We start from the raw sequence: 20,238 nt of genomic DNA on the forward strand, positions 1-20,238 counted from the left end.
TTCTGACCCACTTCTTCACCTAAATTCAACACCATCTACTGGGGGAGCACAAAGAGAGGTGGTTTATTTTATTATTAAAATAACTATTTTCTTTATAATGGACTATTTATTATTATCATTATTAAATAGCAGGTTGCTGAGCAGTTCACACTATACATAAACATATACGGTATTTATAGTTTCTGATCGAGATGAAGCTCCGTCACCTCCCTAAATTTATCCGAGTGGAAACTTGGGCTGAATATCAGGATTAAAATCACACGGCGCGCTTTAGGCTCCGTATCTGGAACATCACAGCCGTAATTTTAGATCTGGATCCCAGATAAGAGAGAGTTCGGGCGGGATGTCGGGGACGAACGACACAAACTTGGGTCAACTGGAAGTTCTTCACAGTAAAACACTAAAACAGTGTATTTATCTGATTCCCCACCATCGAGGCGTGAGAGACGTGTGCTCTTCTCACTCTTGCTTTTTCTCTTTTTACCCATCCTGCTTTGCTTCTTTAGATAAATAACACCGTGGAAAGAAAGAGCGTTCTGACAGGGCGAAAGAATGCAGTGCTGAAAAGCTCAACAAATCAATCAGCCAACAGGACAGTAAGTGTCCAAAAGGCCACCCTGCAGCCAATCACAGGCCGGACCGAGCCCCTCTCTAAACACCCTTTTGCCCCCGGGCCTTATGGTCAGCATGGGGGGAAGGGGCACCAAGGAGAAAGAAAGAAAGAAAGAGGGGGCAGAAGAATTCTCGAAGTGCCCTTATCTCCATAAATCTCTCAGTCTCAGTCTCGGCCGGGGACGAGGGCCAGCGCGATCTGTTCCAAACCTTCAGGGAATTTTAGGATCCCAGATTGCGCAATCTTTGCCTGGCGACTAGAATAGGAGCGTGTGGTATCACAAATAGAACGTGCAGCGTTATACGACATTCCAACGGCGCCGACGGGTCGGGACTGCCTCCGAAATCACAGCCAACAGTAAAGATTTATAAACGTTTTCACTGGGCAGCGGTGGCACCAAATAAATCACATTTTGGGGCGTAGATTAAATAATAAATCATATATTTTACCAGGTCAAGTTTATTCCAAATAATGATCACAACGTTACTAAAACATGTACAGTAGGACGTCCACGTACATCACATCGACTTCCAGCATTTTCAACTTCATGGTGATTATTGTTATTAAAAAAAAAAGTGAAAAATAACATTTGATGCCAGCCAGGTTATGCCACTTTAGGTTGGTCAGCAAAAACTATTAAAAACTCATAAAATAAAACATTAAAACAATCAAACGAATACAAAGTCACATAGAAATTTATTTTAAAATGCAACACCAGAGGCGCCCAGGTGGCGCAGTGTGATATTACCCTAGTACACCAGCGCCGAGATTCTGAACTCCTCTGCGTTGCCACCGGTCGGCTGAGCACCATCTATCTGTGCCTGCAGCAGAGTAGACACGGTTCTGCTAGGGCGGGATGACCGGACTATGTGGGTGGGGTCTTCAAAAGTTGTGTAAGGACCCTGATTGGCGGATGCACAGGCGAAAAAGGGTTCAGTTAAGGGCTGCGCATGGGTCGGAGGTGGCGTGAGCAGCAATATACCCACCTCGACTGCTCCGATGTCCAGTTTTGATGGTTGCGTGCCCACTGAAGGTGCTTTTAATAATGGACAGGAGTTAGCCTGGACAATCTGACCAGCCCGTGACTATGCCTGTGACTGGTGGATCCCTGTTTGCAGTCGAGGTGTGTATATTGCTGCGCATGCCTCCTCCGACCCCGATGCAGCCCTTAGCTGTACCCTTTTTCACCCATGCATTCTGCCCAGGCACCTGTCTATCTGCTAATCAGGGTCCTTACACAGCGTTCGAAGACCCCACCCACATAGTCCGGTCATCCCGCCCTAGCAGTGCCAATTATGCCTGCTAGATGGCGCCCAGTTGACCGGTGAGTTTCGAACCGGGGAGTTCAGAATCTGCGCCACCTGGGCCTGATGTCCAGTTTTGATGCTTGCGTGGCCACTGAAGGCGCTTTTAATAATGGACAGGAGTTAGAATGGACAATCTGACCGGCCCGTGACCACACCGCACCTTACACAGAAGATTTTGGGGGAAATTTGAGGCACAGTAGATCTACTGTTGGTCCGGACCACGTCCTCCAGCGTTAAGTCCTGGCTACCCAACAACCTGTCGGTGGTTTGCCGCTCGTCCCTCCTCTGACCACTGTTGGTGGGTACTCACACCTTTCTGTTTCATACTTCAACCAAGTCGTCTGACCACGACGATTCCTTCCTCATCGTCCTTCGTCCCCTTTTTTACTTTTTTGTCTCTGTGACAGATCCAGCGATCTACACCGACCCCTGACCTGTCCGACCGCTGCCTGAGGAAACCATGGAAACCTTTCAAGTCCGGCACACAAGGAAACGAATTAAGAGAGGCTGCCCGGAGGTCACGTCTCCCCCAAGTGCTTCGGCTCCGTCTCAAACCGGGCAGGTTCTCTCTCTGTGTGTCGCCGTTATGAGACGGCGTGACTGAGACGTCACCTAGCAGCGCGGCAAACGCTCAGCGGGAATTCAATTCCATGCTAAAAAATGAAAATGCAACAAGTGCAGGCATTTCTACGGTACCTTCTGGGGGCCCAAAAGGTGGCCCCTAATATTTATGCACTGCATGCTGCCCTAAACTAGCATGTCAAATGTTACTGCATTGAAAATGTACCCACTACAACCCTGATCAGGGTATGATAAGAGCATATACACTCTATATGTTGTAGCCTAGGGGCTAAGGTACTGGACTAGTAATCGAAAGGTCGCTGGTTCAAGCTCCACCACCGCCAGGTTGTCACTGTTGGGCCCTTGAGCAAGGCCCTTAACCTTCAATTGCTTAGACAACACAGCGTTACAGTGCTGTAAGTCGCTTTGAATAAAAGTAAATGTAAAATATCCCTGAAAGCCCACGGGAGCAGCTTGTTTGTTTACATTCTGCATGAGTAAGACTGACATGTTGGAAGGCTCAGAGTGTTTAAGTGTTGAGGTACAAAGGCATGAAGTGCAAAAGCCTAAAAAACATCACGCTGTGTGTGTGTGTGTGTGTGTGTGTGTGTGTGTGTGTGTGTGTGGTGTGACATGCTGGAGGTGAGAAGACGGAGGGCAAAAGGTCCAAAAGGTCCACACATGTGGAACCATCAATCTTTCACCCGACCCCCCCCCCCCCCAAAAAATCCCCACACACATCTAATGTATCTCAAAAACTCGTCCTCACATTCCAGCAACACGTGCTGCTACAAACACAAACGCAGGCGTGACGTCCAGCACCCGCGTCCCTCCCAAAATCCAGCTCGGCCTAGATGGACCACAGTTACCTAAATCTGATTCCCTCTAAATTTCAGGTACACAGCAAAAAAAAAAAAAAAGAACCCACAGCAAACGTCAGGATACAGGAGTGTTTTATTAAAACACCATCATCACTATATTACCTGTTTCAGATCAGTGGTACCTGTTCCAAAACCCAACGTTGAACAGACGGTTCCTCTACAAGTTCTCAAGTAGCTTTTGGAACTTTTGGACGATTCCTCTAGAAGTTCTCTAGAAGCTGTAGCCTAGTGGTTAAGGTACTGGACCAGTGATCAGAAAGTCGCTGGTTCAATCCCCACCACTGCCAGGTTGCTGCTGTTGGGCCCTTGAGCAAGGCCCTTAACCCTCAATTGCTCAGACTGTATACCGTAACTGTGCTGTAAGTCGCTTTGGAGAAAGGCGTCTGCTAAATGCCGAAAATGTAAATGTAAATGTTCCACTGGTCACATGGAACTTTTGGACGGTTCCTCTTCAAGTTCTCAAGTAACTTTTGGACGGTTCCTCCACAAGTTCTCAAGTAACTTTTAGAACTGTTGGGCGGTTCCTCCACAAGTTCTCAAGTAACTTTTAGAACTGTTGGATGGTTCCTCCACAAGTTCTCATGTAACTTTTGGACGGTTCCTCTACAAGTTCTCAAGTAACTTTTAGAACTGTTGGATGGTTCCTCTACAGGTTCTCAAGAAACTTTTTGACGATTCCTCTACAAGTTCTCTACAAACCTTTGTTCCACTGGTCACATGGAACCATTGAACGGTTCCTCTACAAGTTCTCAAGAAACTTTGAAAACTTTTGGACGGTTCCTCTACAAGTTCTCAAGTAACTTTTAGAACTGTTGGATGGTTCCTCCACAAGTTCTCATGTAACTTTTGGACGGTTCCTCTACAATTTCTCAAGTAACTTTTAGAACTTTTGGATGGTTTCTCTACAAGTTCTTGAGTAACTTTTGTTCCACTGGTCACATGGAACCTTTGGACCAGTGGGGATTTCTCTAAGACTGCAAGGGAAGCTCAGCTTCCCCTAAAATGTCAAAAATTAAATGGTCAAATATGTACAGTTGTGTTAACATTTCATTGACTACAAATGCGTTAGAACACGTTCATCTTGAAGACGAGTTCGTTCAGAATCAGCTACTTATCACAAATCGACTCGATTTTGTTAACTTAACTCACACATTTCCGGAGCGTCAATGCATTTACCCGCAGAAGCTGAGCGTCTCTTTGCTTCTATGGGGCTGCATGGGCGGGACTTCGAAACTCGCCGGTCATTGGATAAATGCCACGATTTTGTCCCGCCCCCAGATGTTGAGCGTCTCTGGGGGTGAATGGGGCTGTGGGCGGGTCTGGACGCTGAGCTTCTGCAAGATGATTGGAGGATCAGTCGAAAGGCTGAATCCCGTTTTGATTGACAGCTGTCGTTGGGAGCTTCAGTACCATCGCGGATTTTGCGAGTGAATTTGGAAGACAAACTGCTGCAACCCATTTCATGCCATTTTCTTGAAAACTAACAAAGGGGAGAATTTATACATTTATATATAAATAAATTGACAAATTTTATGATGTAAGCCGACAATGAGCTTCCCCTCTTTGAAAGACCAGCAGCCGCCACTGCTTTGGACGGTTCCTCTACAAGTTCTTAAGAAATTTTTGCTCCACTGGTCACATGGAACTTTTGGACGGTTCCTCTACAAGTTCTCAAGTAACTTTTGCTCCACTGGTCACATGGAACTTTTCCTGGAACCTCTGGGCTTTTCGGCGTGACTCAGTATCGTTTGCATAATCGCCCCCTTTCCTTGGGTGAATAAAGGCCAGATGTCCCGGTTTGGTCAGTCATCTCTGGCCAAACAAATACCCCTGAAAGAAAAGCTTTCCTTTGACACGGGCAGTCGGGGGGCAGCTGAGGGCAGTTGGGGGCAGCCAGTGGACAAAAGGCTCCGGAGAGAAAGGCTTTTCAGTCGTCGTGCCGAGCAGCGGAGCAGAAAGCAATCGCATGGGACCGGCAGCCCCTTTCACTCCGGGACCACAATAAAGTTCTAGCTATTCAGGACCGGTGGCATGAGGGGGCACAAGAGTGTGTGTTCACGTTCAGCTCGGAGGTGTGTGACCGGGCGGGGACTTCTCAGAGCGGTGATGCTACGAACAGCGATGTACGGTCGCGTCCCATCGACTTTCCTTCACATGTACGCTGGACGTGGCTGATATGATATGTAGTTTTTTAAATTTCTAATGTGTCGTATAAAAAATTCCGATTGATAATCCAATGCTCTACCCACTAGGCTACTACTGTGCCTGTGTTTTTCAGGCTGAACCGGACCCGCCGTGATCCTGACCAGGATAAAGCGGTTGATGAAAATAAAACCAGATAATATCTCAAAAGGCCTGCTGTTAAAAATCATATAATATTTTCCAGAAGTGCCAAAAAACAATCTACGGCATCTGGTTGTAACCACGGCGTGGTCTTAAACAAGTTCACACGGATGCAAACACACACACACACACACACACACACAAAATCCTACAATTCCTCTTCCTGCTGCTAAAACACTGTTTATGAAGCCTACATTACACTCCTGTTAATATTTACTGCTAAGAACACTTTACAACGGTTTATTATATAAAATCTATATAAAATATTATCTTCATCTGATAATATTTACTGCAAACGACACTTTTTAATAGTTTATATTATATACTATATTTCTTATTCTATATATTTAACTACACAGTGTTATACACTAATACTTCTGTACTTCACTACTTTTCACTTTAAGGCACCTTGAGCTGCTGTAATACCTGACTTTCCTGTGGAATTAATACATTAATCTATCTGTCTGTCTGTCTGTGTATCTATCTATCTATCTATCTATCTATCTATCTATCTATCTATCTATCTATCTATCTATCTATCTATCTATGTCTGTCTGTCTGTCTATCTCTGTCTGTCTGTCTATCTATCTCTGTCTATCTATCTATCTATCTATCTATCTATCTATCTATCTATCTATCTATCTATCTATCTCTCTCTCTCTCTCTCTCTCTCTCTCTCGGTCGGTCGGTCTGTCTGTCTGTCTGTCTGTGTGTCTGTCTGTCTATCTATCTATCTATCTATCTATATACAGTGCCTTGCAAAAGTATTCGGCCCCCTTGAACTTTTCAACCTTTTGCCACATTTCAGGCTTCAAACATAACGATATGAAATTGTAATTTTTTGTGAAGAATCAACAACAAGTGGGACACAATCGTGAAGTGGAACGAAATTTATTGGATATTTTAAACTTTTTTTAGAAATAAAAAACTAAAAAGTGGGGCGTGCAATATTATTCAGCCCCTTTACTTTCAGTGCAGCAAACTCACTCCAGAAGTTCAGTGAGGATCTCTGAATGATCCAATGTTGACCTAAATGACTGATGGTGATAAATAGAATCCACCTGTGTGTAATCAAGTCTCCATATAAATGCACCTGCTCTGTGACAGTCTCAGAGTTCTGTTTAAAGCGCAGAGAGCATCATGAAGACCAAGGAACACACCAGGCAGGTCCGAGATACTGTTGTGGAGAAGTTTAAAGCCGGATTTGGATACAAAAAGATTTCCCAAGCTTTAAACATCTCAAGGAGCACTGTGCAAGCGATCATATTGAAATGGAAGGAGTATCAGACCACTGCAAATCTACCAAGACCCGGCCATCCCTCTAAACTTTCAGCTCAAACAAGGAGAAGACTGATCAGAGATGCAGCCAAGAGGCCCATGATCACTCTGAATGAACTGCAGAGATCTACAGCTGAGGTGGGAGACTCTGTCCATAGGACACAATCAGTCGTACACTGCACAAATCTGGCCTTTATGGAAGAGTGGCAAGAAGAAAGCCATTTCTCAAAGATATCTATAAAAAGTCACCTGGGAGACACACCAAGCATGTGGAAGAAGGTGCTCTGGTCAGATGAAACCAAAATCGAACTTTTTGGCCACAATGCAAAACGTTATGTTTGGCGTAAAAGCAACACAGCTCATCACCCTGAACACACCATCCCCATTGTCAAACATGGTGGTGGCAGCATCATGGTTTGGGTCTGCTTTTCTTCAGCAAGGACAGGGAAGATGGTTAAAATTGATGGGAAGATGGATGGAGCCAAATACAGGACCATTCTGGAAGAAAACCTGTTGCAGTCTGCAAAAGACCTGAGACTGGGATGGAGATTTATCTTCCAACAAGACAATGATCCAAAACATAAAGCAAAATCTACAATGGAATGGTTCACAAATAAACGTATCCAGGTGTTAGAATGGCCAAGTCAAAGTCCAGACCTGAGTCCCATCGAGAATCTGTGGAAAGAGCTGAAAACTGCTGTTCACAAACGCTCTCCATCCAACCTCACTGAGCTCGAGCTGTTTTGCAAGGAAGAATGGGCAAAAATTTCTGTCTCTCGATGTGCAAAACTGATAGAGACATACCCCAAGCGACTTGCAGCTGTAATCGCAGCAAAAGGTGGCGCTACAAAGTATTAACGAAAGGGGGCTGAATAATATTGCACGCCCCACTTTTCAGTTTTTTATTTCTAAAAAAAGTTTAAAATATCCAATAAATTTCGTTCCACTTCACGATTGTGTCCCACTTGTTGTTGATTCTTCACAAAAAATTACAATTTCATATCGTTATGTTTGAAGCCTGAAATGTGGCAAAAGGTTGAAAAGTTCAAGGGGGCCGAATACTTTTGCAAGGCACTGTATCTATCTCTGTCTGTCTATCTATCTCTGTCTGTCTATCTATCTATCTCTGTCTGTCTATCTATCTATCTATCTCTGTCTGTCTATCTATCTATCTCTATCTATCTATCTATCTATCTATCTATCTATCTATCTATCTATCTATCTATCTATCTATCTCTGTCTGTCTATCTATCTCTGTCTATCTATCTATCTATCTATCTATCTATCTATCTATCTATCTATCTATCTATCTATCTATATATCGTCTGTCTGTCTGTCTGTCTGTCTGTCTGACTGTCTGTCTGTCTGTCTGTCTATCTATCTATCTATCTATCTATCTATCTATCTATCTATCTATCTATCTATCTATCTATCTCTGTCTGTCTATCTATGTCTGTCTGTCTGTCTGTCTATCTATCTATGTCTGTCTGTCTATCTATGTCTGTCTGTGCATCTATCTATCTATCTGTCTGTCTGTCTGTCTGTCTGTCTATCTATCTATCTATCTATCTATCTATCTATCTATCTATCTATCTATCTATCTATCTATCTATCTCTGTCTGTCTGTCTGTCTGTCTGTCTATCTATGTATGTCTGTCTATCTATCTATCTATCTATCTATCTATCTATCTATCTATCTATCTATCTATCTATCTATCTCTGTCTGTCTGTCTGTCTGTCTGTCTGTCTATCTATGTCTGTCTATCTATCTGCCTATCTATCTGTCTATCTATGTCTGTCTGTCTGTCTGTCTGTCTGTCTATCTATCTGTCTGTCTGGTCTGTAGACAGACAGACAGACATAAAGAAAGACAGACAGACAGACAGACAGAAAGACAAAAACTTTCATTTTAAACCAAAAATGGAAATGAAAATTTGTCCAACAAGCTCATGGTCGGGTGTCCAAATACTTTTGCCTATATATGCCTACCTGTATCATGATGATTCCAAAAGACTTGGATTCAGATGGGAATTTAATCAAATCTTTACATCCTTTGCTACGGTGGAACCAGTGGTGGAGGTAGCTCAGAAGTTAAGGTACTGGAGTAGCTACCAGAATGTCGCTGGTTCAAGTCCTACATCTGCCAGGTTGCCACTGTTGGGCCCTTGAGCACAATTGTAAGTCGCGTTTGGATATAAGCTTTTACTAAATGTCAAAAACGTAAATAGAACCGGGACGGTTCCCTCAGTGCCTCTGCTCCTCTCTCGTGGGTATTTCTCAGGTGGCCGCCAAATTTACGAGCACTCGGCGAGATAGCAACCCGCCTCTAAATGGCCCTTTAAAACACGCCAGTAAACATGGCGGTGTGCCTTTAGAACAGCTACATGTCATTACGCTAAGAATCGTTTATTCTCTGTCACTCACGTTATCAACAAGAACTTAATGTACTAGCGCCCGTACTGTCTGAAGGGGGTGCGGGACGTGCGTTTTGGGTGCTTTTAGGCATTCAGGCTTCACCCTGGTGCTCCTCACTGAGCATTTATGTGATCGCAGGGTCATTCCGAACCTGTTTTACTGCTTCGACCAACCCCCCACTGAACTGAGTGACGACCCTCCACGTCGACATGCACCCTGACAACCTGAGTATCGTGGGGTGGGTTCACAAGGGCCGAAACTGCAACATATGAGGATCTAACCACATGTATCCTCAATCCTACACACTGTGTCTAAAAATCAGGTGGTGCAGTGGTCTATTATGCTTTCATTATGCTGAGATCCGGGTTCGAACCTCGGAGTTGTCTAGACAAATACGATTGGCTATGTCTAAGCAGAGAAGGCCGGAGTCCCCGGTATTTATTTTAGCAGATGCTTTTATCCGAAGTGACTTACAATACTGTGACAGTATACAATCCAAGCAATTGAGGGTTAAGGGCCTTTCTCAAGGGCCCAACAGTGGCAACCTGGCAGTGGTGAGGCTTAAACAGGCAACCTTCTGATTTGGCAAGCTTCTCTAGAACGCTCAACTGATCATACATACATCTACTCTCGTACAGTCCAATGTAATGTTGTGTTTTGGAAGATGGGGTCAGAACGCAGGGTCAGACACTGTATGGCAACACTGGAGCCCAGAAGCTTAGGGGCCTTACTCAAGGGCCCAACAGTGGCAACCTGGCAGTGGTGGGGCTTGAACAGGCAACCTTCTGATTCGGCAAGCTTCCCTAGAATGCCTTTACTGGTTATTTTAAACATCTACTCTCGTACAGTCCAATGTAATGTTGTATTTTGGAAGCTGGGGTCAGAATGCCGGTCAGACATTGTATGGCAACCCTGGAGTCCAGAGGCTTAGGGGCCTTTCTCAAGGGCCCAACAGTGGCAACCTGGCAGTGTTACCACCGTGCCAAGTGTTTTCAGCTGGAACCGGATATAATATCCCAATATGCCTATAATATTTTCCAAAAACGTTAAAACACACACACACACACACACACACACACACACACAATTCATCTTCCTGCTGCCTCCAAAACACAACGCATTCTGTTCAATCCGCGATTAGAGGCCGATGACATGAAAGAGATGAGCCGGTGAATAGGGGTCACTACCGGCATCCTCCACCCAGCTCATAACCTTTCAAACCTGCCCGCCCTCATTAACACACCAATGAGTGCTTTCTCCCAAAATCTACCCCCGCTTTCAACCAGCGGCCTCCAGCGCTCGGGACTCATCCCTCCCCCGACACGCAGACCTTCCTGGATCTGTAATGAGACTGCGGGAATGTGGCGCAGACGCTCTAAAGACGGCTGACCTACCTGAGTCGACATTTTACACATTCTTACACAGTCCGTACCTCCCTACAGACCACAAACACAAATCCAAACATTTAATGTGTCCGAACATTTAATTGTGAATCACGATCAACACGCCCCCCTCTGAGACGTGTCCAATCTGCGCCGCTTCTTATCACCTGCCAGTATTGGGTTCACACTTACAGCCGTACCACACTCACGTAGGCGCAAATCACAGCAGCAGCAGCAGGAAGAGATCCCGCCCGTCCATCCCTCCCTCAAACACGGCCTACTGTGTTCATGTGGATGCCCGGCCAGGTTGGTAGCTCTGCTCAGATTTGAACTCACAAGTTCGAACACTTAACAACAGTGTGCTGACATGCTAGATGTCCGTGGTGGTTTATGATTTGCATTTTTCCTACTATGTATGGGTTCACCATAAGCATCCTCCCAAGGTCCTAAAAAGTTCCTTATAATAGGTTTCATCATCCATATGTAGAGAGAAACCACATATAGTCACCACTGTCCCATCGGTTTACCTCTACAGATCCACCAGCACATACAATTCCAACAATTCAATTCAAATGTGGCATTAAATCTCTCAGGAAGTGGGCAAAGACACGTCCCTTCACTTTAAATGTTATTTGTATGACCATTTTTTACAAAAGAATATCGTCTAAAATCAGCTTTGACAAGAATCCAGGTCCAAACCGGCCTAACAAGCAGTCTAGAGCGACAGCAACAAGAAAAAAGTGGTAGCTGTAGCCTAGTGGTTAAGGTGCTGGACTTGTAGTGGAAAGGTCACTGGTTTAAGTCCCACCACCGCCAGGTTGCTACTGTTGGACCTTTGAGCAAGGTAATAATGTGAAGGTGAATAATGGCGAGATTCTGACCTCCTCGGTTCCAAACTCAGCTTTGCCACTGGCCGGCTGGGCACCATCTAGCGGGCATAATTGGCAGCACCTTTCTGCTAGGGCGGGATGACCGGACTATGTGGGTGGGGTCTGTGTAAGGACCCTGATTAGAAGACAGAGCGGCGCCTGTGCAAAATGCATGGGTGAAAAAGGGTTCTGCTAAGGGTTGCTCACAAGTCTGAGGAGGATCCCCCAGCAGCGGAGGACAAATTGGCTACGCTAAATCAGGAGAAAATGCATAAATAAAATAGGAAATAAGTAAATAAGCAAATAGATAAAGTAAAATAATTCAAAAGAAAACCAGAAATGAAGAGAAACTGTAAGAAAGCGTAAGTTGAAGTTAAAAGTGGAAAATCAGGACTAACCTGATGCAGCATCACTGATACCAGTAAATAAAAACCAGTTTGATGAAATGAAAGCACTTACTTGCGATAGTCAGATGAGCCTTTTGGCTCAGGATGGCTCCATATTTATTCTGAGCGAGGCACTGATACGAGCCCTCGTCCGATTTCTCTCCTCTTCGGTTCTCCGCCTCCGAGATGAACAGCGAGCCGTTGCTGAGCACGTGTACGTGGTCCGACTGGACCAGAGGAGATTTGTTTTTCAGCCAGCGGATGTGAATGGGATGCTCTCCCTGAGCGTGACAGTCCAAAACGACGGGGTCCCGCCGCAAAATCGTGGCGTCGCTCGGCTCCTTCAGGAAAAACAACTCGCTGAAACATAGCACACCTGAGGAGAGCGGAAAAGAGAGAGTGTGAGTTAAAGTGAAGCGTGAGGAGAGAGGGAGTGATTCTTACACGATATTTAAGCACTAGGCTACAACTGCCCTAGAACGCCTTTATTGGTCATATATGCATCTACTCTTGTATAGTCCAAGGAAATGTTGTGACCACTGTGCCCAGTGTTTTCAACTCGCACACATGAGCTCAGATGTCTGAGAAACATCTAAACACTGAATCCAGAGAGGAACATGAACTCTGAGGGACATGAAATGACTTAGAATGAGGTCTGCATTGAACCACAATACATATGAAAAACAAACAATTAAGATTACTGAATCTGAGGAGAACACACTCAAGCTCTGACTTTGCGAAATATGGATTCCATTATTGTGGAGTCTCAAGCGCTCACAGGCTTTTAAAACTTTATTTTTAATAACGTGGCTGTTTAAAAACAACAATAAACACCAACAGGGAAAAATGGATTCCAAAAACATGGATATAGAATGATTGAGTGGTCACCAACCGCCAGACCGGTCATTTATTGACAGTCACACCAGATTCTCTTTTGATAAAATCTGTCTGTTCCTATTGATGCGTTTGACCTGTACCTATTTCATTCAAGTCATACCAAAAAATGAAGCCCACAAGCTGCTAAAATGAGCAAAAAACAAAGCTCAGGGTTCCCACTGATGTTCCATCATTGGTGAGCAGTATTGTTATGCTTGTTGTATAATTTTATTTTAAATCCTCCCACCCCCACCGGTCTGTCAAATTATATCTTATATGTAACCGGTCTATGGTGCAAAAAAGGTTGGGGACCGCTGATGTAGAGTTTCCAAGTAAGACTGAACTCAAACCCTCCAAAGTAAATGGACCCCTATCAAAAGTAGACCTTAAAAATATGAACTCAGCAAGAAGTTCCAAATAAATAAACATTTATTTGGAACTTATTTATTTGGAACTTATTTATTTGGAATTTATTTGCAAGCCGTAGCCTAGTGGTTAGGATACTGGACTAGTAATCAAAAGGTTCCTGGTTCAAGCCTCACCACTGCCAGGTTGCTGCTGTTGGGCCCTTGAGCAAGGCCCTTAACCCTCAATTGCTCAGATTGTATACTGTAACTGTACTGTAAGTCACTTTGGATAAAGGCGTCTGCTAAATGCTGAAAATGTAAATGTAAATGTAAACATATAAATCATACGTGTCAAACTCAAGGCCCTGCCACGTCATTTTATGTGGCCCGCGAGAGCTTAAAAGACGTACGAATGTCTTAAAATACAATGTAAAATCCTACATACACTGCATCTCCCGCAATGCATGCCCCCTAAAGTGACCACATACAGTCACTAGAAGGCGGTGTTTCCACATCAGTGCTTAACTGAGGCGGTTTTCCAACAAGTGATGCTGAGAAATATTTACAAATCATCCCAAAATGTACAAGAAGAGAAAATTGAAGCAGAAGGAGGAAATTTAATGAAAGATGTGAAAGTGAAAACGAGTTTGTACATCTCTTGGGTTATGAGGCCGTGTCTGTGGTAAAGGAGAACAATATAAATATAGTTATACATTATAAATATACAGGATAAATTTGGCATTTTGACACCAAACACAGAATTTAGTCTCCAAGAAAAACATCAAATCGTCCAAAAATTAAAGGCAGATGCAATCACAGCAGAATACGTTACAATCGGCCCTTTGAGGGCCACCATGATGCAGATGTGGCCCTCAGTGAAAATGAGTTTGACACCCCTGATTTAAACACTGCAAAGGAAATGAACTCTGAGAATGTGGGTTCTCAAAATTTATTATTGGAAAAATAATAAAGACTAAAAGAGATGTTGCTGGGAGGCATAAACCTCAGGAAAAATACAGAAGACTCTCAGAAATATGAACTTTAAAGAACATAGAATGTAATGAACATGAGCTCGGAGAATGTGGGTCCTAAATCATGGCTCTTGGCAAACATCAACCTGGATTTAGAAGATGGATTTAGGAGCTTGGAACATGGACCATGAAGATGACCAACTGAGGAACCCAGAGTCTATGAAGTGTTAGGATATCTGTCATGGTTCCAGGCAGTTTCAGTGTTTTGGTTCAGCCGTGGTTCATGATCGTGTTTGTCCTCCTGGATCACGCTGGACGCAGAACTAATCCAGTTATCCATGCTTCTAACGTCCAGGAGGAAAGTAACTTTATCCGCTCCTAAACTGATTTATTGTACTCCGGGCATGAAATCTGGAGGAGCACTGATCCGACAGAGGCATGCCGCCTCAAAAACACACCCCGACTCATCTGAGGAGCGAGGAAAGACGTCTTCACAATGCAGGCAATGTGTGTGAAATCATTATCGGACGTCAAGACATCTCAGGTAGATCTTCTGAGAACGTAAGCAGGTTTTCTGTCCTCCTGTAACTTTTGCTTTTAAGTTTTGTTCCTTCAGTTTAGTATAAACATTAACATTAAAACCACCTAATTGTTTCTACACTTTGCAGTTCTACAATTACTGACTGTAGTCCATCTGTTTCTCTACATGCTTTGTTAGCCCCCTTTCACCCTGTTCTTCAATGGTCAGGACCCACACAGGACCACCACAGAGCAGGTATTATTTAGGTGGTGGATGATTCTCAGCACTGCAGTGACACTGACATGGTGGTGGTGTGTTAGTGTGTGTTGTGCTGGAATGAGTGGATCAGACACAGCAGCACTGCTGGAGGTTTTAAACACCTCACTGTCACTGCTGTACTGAGTCCACCAACCAAAAATATCTAGCCAACAGCGCCCCGTGGGCAGCGTCCTGTGACCACTAATGAAGGTCTAGAAGATGACCAACTCAAACAGCAGCAATAGATGAGCGATCGTCTCTGACTTTACATCTACAAGGTGGACCAACTAGGTAGGGGTGTCTAATAGAGTGGACAGTGAGTGGACAGGTGTATTTAAAAACTCCAGCAGCGCTGCTGTGTCTGATCCACTCATACCAGCGCAACACACACTAACACACCACCACCATGTCAGTGTCACTGCAGTGCTGAGAATGATCCACCACCTAAATAATACCTGCTCTGTGGTGGTCCTGTGGGGGTCCTGGCCATTGAAGAACAGCATGAAAGGGGGCTAACAAAGTATGTAGAGAAACAGATGGACTATAGTCAGTAATTGTAGAACTACAAAGAATAAAGTGGTGCTTTAGTCAATGTGTGATGCAAGTTGATTAGAAGCTGATTGAGACAGAATAATAATTAGCTTTGTCATCTGCAGTGCATTTACTTTAAAAGGAAACAAGATAAGCTCTGTAAATATTAACACCTATGTCATGTAAAATTAATCAATCAGGGCTGTTTTGTTTATGGAAAAGAAAAAAACTAGCGAGCTGAGGTAAACACTTTTTACACACAGACAGGCAGCAAGCAAGTGCTAAAATGTATTAGCTAAAATATTAAATAATAACATTTAAACACAACACAGAAGAACTGTAAGAACTGTACGGCCGTGTACAAGTTACTTGACACTTATACAGATTCTACTTTTATTATAAGTCCAGAGAGTCGGTAAGTGTGTGAGCACTGATTATACCCAGGATAATACATGATATATTTGGGTAATTCTTCAATCGGAGGCTCTTTTTTATATTTTATATTTATTAAAGCAGATAACAGGCGGGTTATTTTAACTCATTCATGTGGTAAACATTGTTTACCATAAATTATAACTTTTTAAATGTTTTTAACATTCAACACATGCCACATTTGTTCATGTTTTTACCACCAAATCAGTATTTTCTGTTTTTATTCATGTATACTCTCATTTTTAATGTTAGATTAATTTTCTTTGGATATTTGAGTGATTATTTCATGACTTTTTTATGTACGAGCACAAAATTGAAGATAAAACAGTTTACAGTAACTACATTTGCTGTAAATTAAGTATTGTGGCGGTAATGACATGGTATTCTGGGAATGACATAATGTGTCTGTGATTTATCACTATGGTAATGTTATACTCAGAACAGTAAATTACATATAACTCACAAAATAAAACATATATTTATATATATATATATATATATATTAGCTTTTTATTACTTTATATATATATATATATATATATATATATATATATATATATATATATATATATATATATATATATATATATATATAAGTAATAAATTTTCCTTTACTTTTAATCACTGTTTTTTAAAGAAGGTTATTATTCTATTATAATTAATTCTATTATTATTATTATTATTATTATTATTATTATTATTAATAACTTTGTAATGAAAACTGTAACTTTAAAGTGTTTTAAACATTACTAAAATGTAATTAAATAAAATTAGTCCTAATTAGAAAAACAGAGCAGTTAAAACTACAGATAAAAGTTAAAACGTAAAACGAATTAAAGGATATAATTGGGGTATAAAATAAAACACATGAAACGTAAACTATATAAAATAAGTCCATAAAGAAGTTAAAATTAAAACAGTGTAAAACGACACTTTCACCACATTTTACACCTTATAAACCAAAGCACCAGAACCAGCACGTAAAACTTCATTCAGTCTAAATAAAAATAAAGTAAAAACTCTAAACACTTCAGACCAGAACAGAAATAAAACATTTAAATCTTACCGGGTAGAAAAAGCGTAAAACTGCAGTAAAACAGCAGCGGCTGCAATAAATCCCCTTTAAATCGCGCCATTTACTGTAGTTTAGGGTTCATAATGAGAGCATGCAGGCTGTAGTAACACAACCTTCTCCCGAGTCCTGTTTCTATTACACTGACCACCGACCGTCCAGCACTGACCTCTCACACCGCACTACATTCTCTCAGCGCACAGCGGAGGGATACCTCCTCCTACTCACTGCTGCGTGATGCGGCTCAACCATCCACAGGCGGCGGCCGCAGGAAATTCAATTACCTGGATTAATCTTTACATTTAAGCTAATAACTTTACTGTAAAGTAACATTCATATAACTTTACAGCATATGAAGCTTAAAATAACTTTACTGTAAAGTAACATTCATATAACCTTACAGCATATGAAGCTTAAAATAACATTACAGTAAAGTAATTCATATAACTTATATAACAGCATATTAAGCTTAAAATAACTTTACTGTAAAGTACCATTCATATAACTTTACATATTAAGAAGCTTTAAATAACTTTAAAGTAAAGTAACATTCATATAACCTTACAGCATATGAAGCTTAAAATAACATTACAGTAAAGTAAGATTTATATAACTTATATAACAGCATATGAAGCTTAAAATAACATTACAGTAAAGTAACATTTACATAACTTATATAACAGCATATGAAGCTTAAAATAACATTACAGTAAAGTAACATTTATATAACTTATATAACAGCATATGAAGCTTAAAATAACATTATAGTAAAGTAACAATATAACTTTACATCACACCAAACTTTAAATAACTTTACACTTTACTGTAAAGTAAACGTATAACTTCAGTAAACTTTACAAACTTACAGCATATTAAACTTTAAATAATGTACATATTGTATATATCTGATATACTTGTATACTATATTTTATTTATACTCAGTCATTACCACAACATTTATGCATATTTATGCATATAGTAACTTTAGTCACTTTCCATTGCTCACTTTGTAAATATATACTGCAATATATCTGTTACTACTCTGTACAAATGTCTCCTCAATTTCACTGGTCTCTGCTTCATTTTAATTGTATTATATGCAAATAATCTTTATCTTCCACTTCTGGTTAGATGCTACTGCATTTCATTGGCTCTGTACCTGTACTCTGCACAATTAAAATAAAGTTAAATCTAATCTAATCAAATCTAAAATAACTTTACAGTAGATTTCACATAACTTTACAGTACATAAAACTTTAAATAACTTACACTAATGTATACTTTATATAACCTTATAGCATATGAAACTTTACATAACTTTTAAAATAACACGTCACATAACTTTACAGTAGATTTTGCATAACCTTACAACACACAAAACTTTAAATAACTACAATATAATAAACCTTAAAAAACTTCACAGTATACTAAACATCACATGACTTTTCATGTGAAACATTAAATAACTTTACATAACAGTAAAGTTCATAATATTACAGCCTATCAAACTTCACAAAAACCTTAGAGGACTTAACAGTAAACTTTACATAAATATAGTCTATTAAACTTAGTATATTATACTTATTATTATATTTATGTTTTTTTCTGCTATGATCACACGTTCATGGGTTTTACATTGGCACAGGCTGCCATGCAGGAGAGACGTCCCTGCTTTAAAACTGGCATCTTTAAGCTTGACCAAAGCTTGTTGCTGATCACATGGTCAAAAAGCCTTTAGAAGAAGTCAGATAAATCAAAGACCAGGAGAAAAGGTGAGGCATTCAAAACCATCTGTCTGTCTGTCTGTCTGTCTGTATGTCTGTCTGTCTGTCTGTCTATATATCTGTGTCTGTCTGTCTGTCTGTCTGTCTGTCTGTCTGTCTATCTATCTATCTATCTATCTATCTATCTATCTATCTATCTGTCTGTGTCTGTGTCTGTGTGTCTATCTATCTAGACTCAGTGTGGTTTGAGCTCAGCTGTTTCCAGAAAATAATCATTCAGCTGCTCCTGAACACTCAGCGTGTTGGTCAGTAGCAGTAAAATAACTGAGCCACATTGATAAGGGGGAAGCAGGACAGCTGGAAGGTGCTCAGAATATTATTGATCCTTTTCACTTTCCTCATGGCGTAGCAAAATGACCTGACCTCTCTCCCGGCCACCTCCCGGCCTCCCTCCCGGCCTTCCTCCGGACCCTCGGACCCTCGGCACAAAAGCCCAGCTGTGAGAGACAAAAGCACACGCTCACAGAATCACACACGGGCCGAGGTTCTCACAATCAAGCATGTAAATCACCGAGGATTTCTGACCTTTTATCGATCCAGAGCTGAACAGGACAGTTTGTTTTAATTTCACTTCGTTTTCATGTTTTACCACTGTTTATCCTGGTCAGGGTCACAGTGGGTCCACACCACAGACAGGACGGCAATCCATCGCTTTACTTAATAAGACATAGCCATCATGCCTGTATGTATGTAGCCGCCCGACCGGCAGACAGCACAGCTGGAGATTCGAACCCTGGATCCTGGATTGCAGCGGTAGTGATCAACAAGATATACAGATCTATGGGTCAATGTCACAGTGGGTCCAGGGCTTATCTTTGACACCCCAGGCATGGATTAGGCACTTACACATTCATTTACACTCACTCTAATACAGTCTACCTACTGACAGGAAAACTAAAGTTCACAGATGACACCCAAGCAGGCACAAGGAGAACCTGCCAAACTCCACACAGCCAGTAACAGTAAGCTGAGCCATGGACCCTAGACTCAAACTACACAGACAGCACACAGAGCTCAGGAATGATCCCAGGATCCTGGAGTTGTGCAACACCAACATCACCTGCCATGTACAGTATGTGCCAACATACACTGAATGGACTAAAGGCGTTCAGGTGGTGCAGTGGTCTAATACGCTAGACCACAACCGCTAAGATCTAGGTTCGGATAACAGTGATGCTACCAGCCAACCGGGCATCTACACAGACATAATTTGCTAGCAAGAAGTGTTTCCCAGTGAAACCGGACCCTCCGTGACCCTGACCAGGATAAATCGGTTGATCAAAATGAAATTAAATGACGGGCCATAAGTTTGTGGACACCTGATTTTATCCTCTTCTACATCCATAGGTATTAACAGCCTCCACTTTTCACAATATATTGGAGTGTGTCTATGGGAATTTGTGTCCATTCAG

At 41.9% G+C, this 20,238-nt stretch overlaps 1 protein-coding gene across 1 annotated transcript in view; it reads right to left on the bottom strand.

Annotated features, from left to right (window-relative positions):
- prtga (protogenin homolog a (Gallus gallus)) overlaps window positions 1-20,238 on the bottom strand; it is a 49,851-nt gene that overhangs the window by 29,031 nt on the left and 582 nt on the right. The window contains exons 2-3 of the mRNA XM_063005010.1: window positions 19,190-19,263; window positions 12,109-12,411 (exon numbers count right to left, since the gene is read on the bottom strand). Coding sequence (XP_062861080.1) covers window positions 12,109-12,411; window positions 19,190-19,263 — 377 coding nt within the window. The remainder of the gene's footprint in view (window positions 1-12,108; window positions 12,412-19,189; window positions 19,264-20,238) is intronic.

This window comes from Trichomycterus rosablanca, chromosome 11, assembly GCF_030014385.1.
Source record: "Trichomycterus rosablanca isolate fTriRos1 chromosome 11, fTriRos1.hap1, whole genome shotgun sequence".
NCBI lineage: Eukaryota > Metazoa > Chordata > Actinopteri > Siluriformes > Trichomycteridae > Trichomycterus > Trichomycterus rosablanca.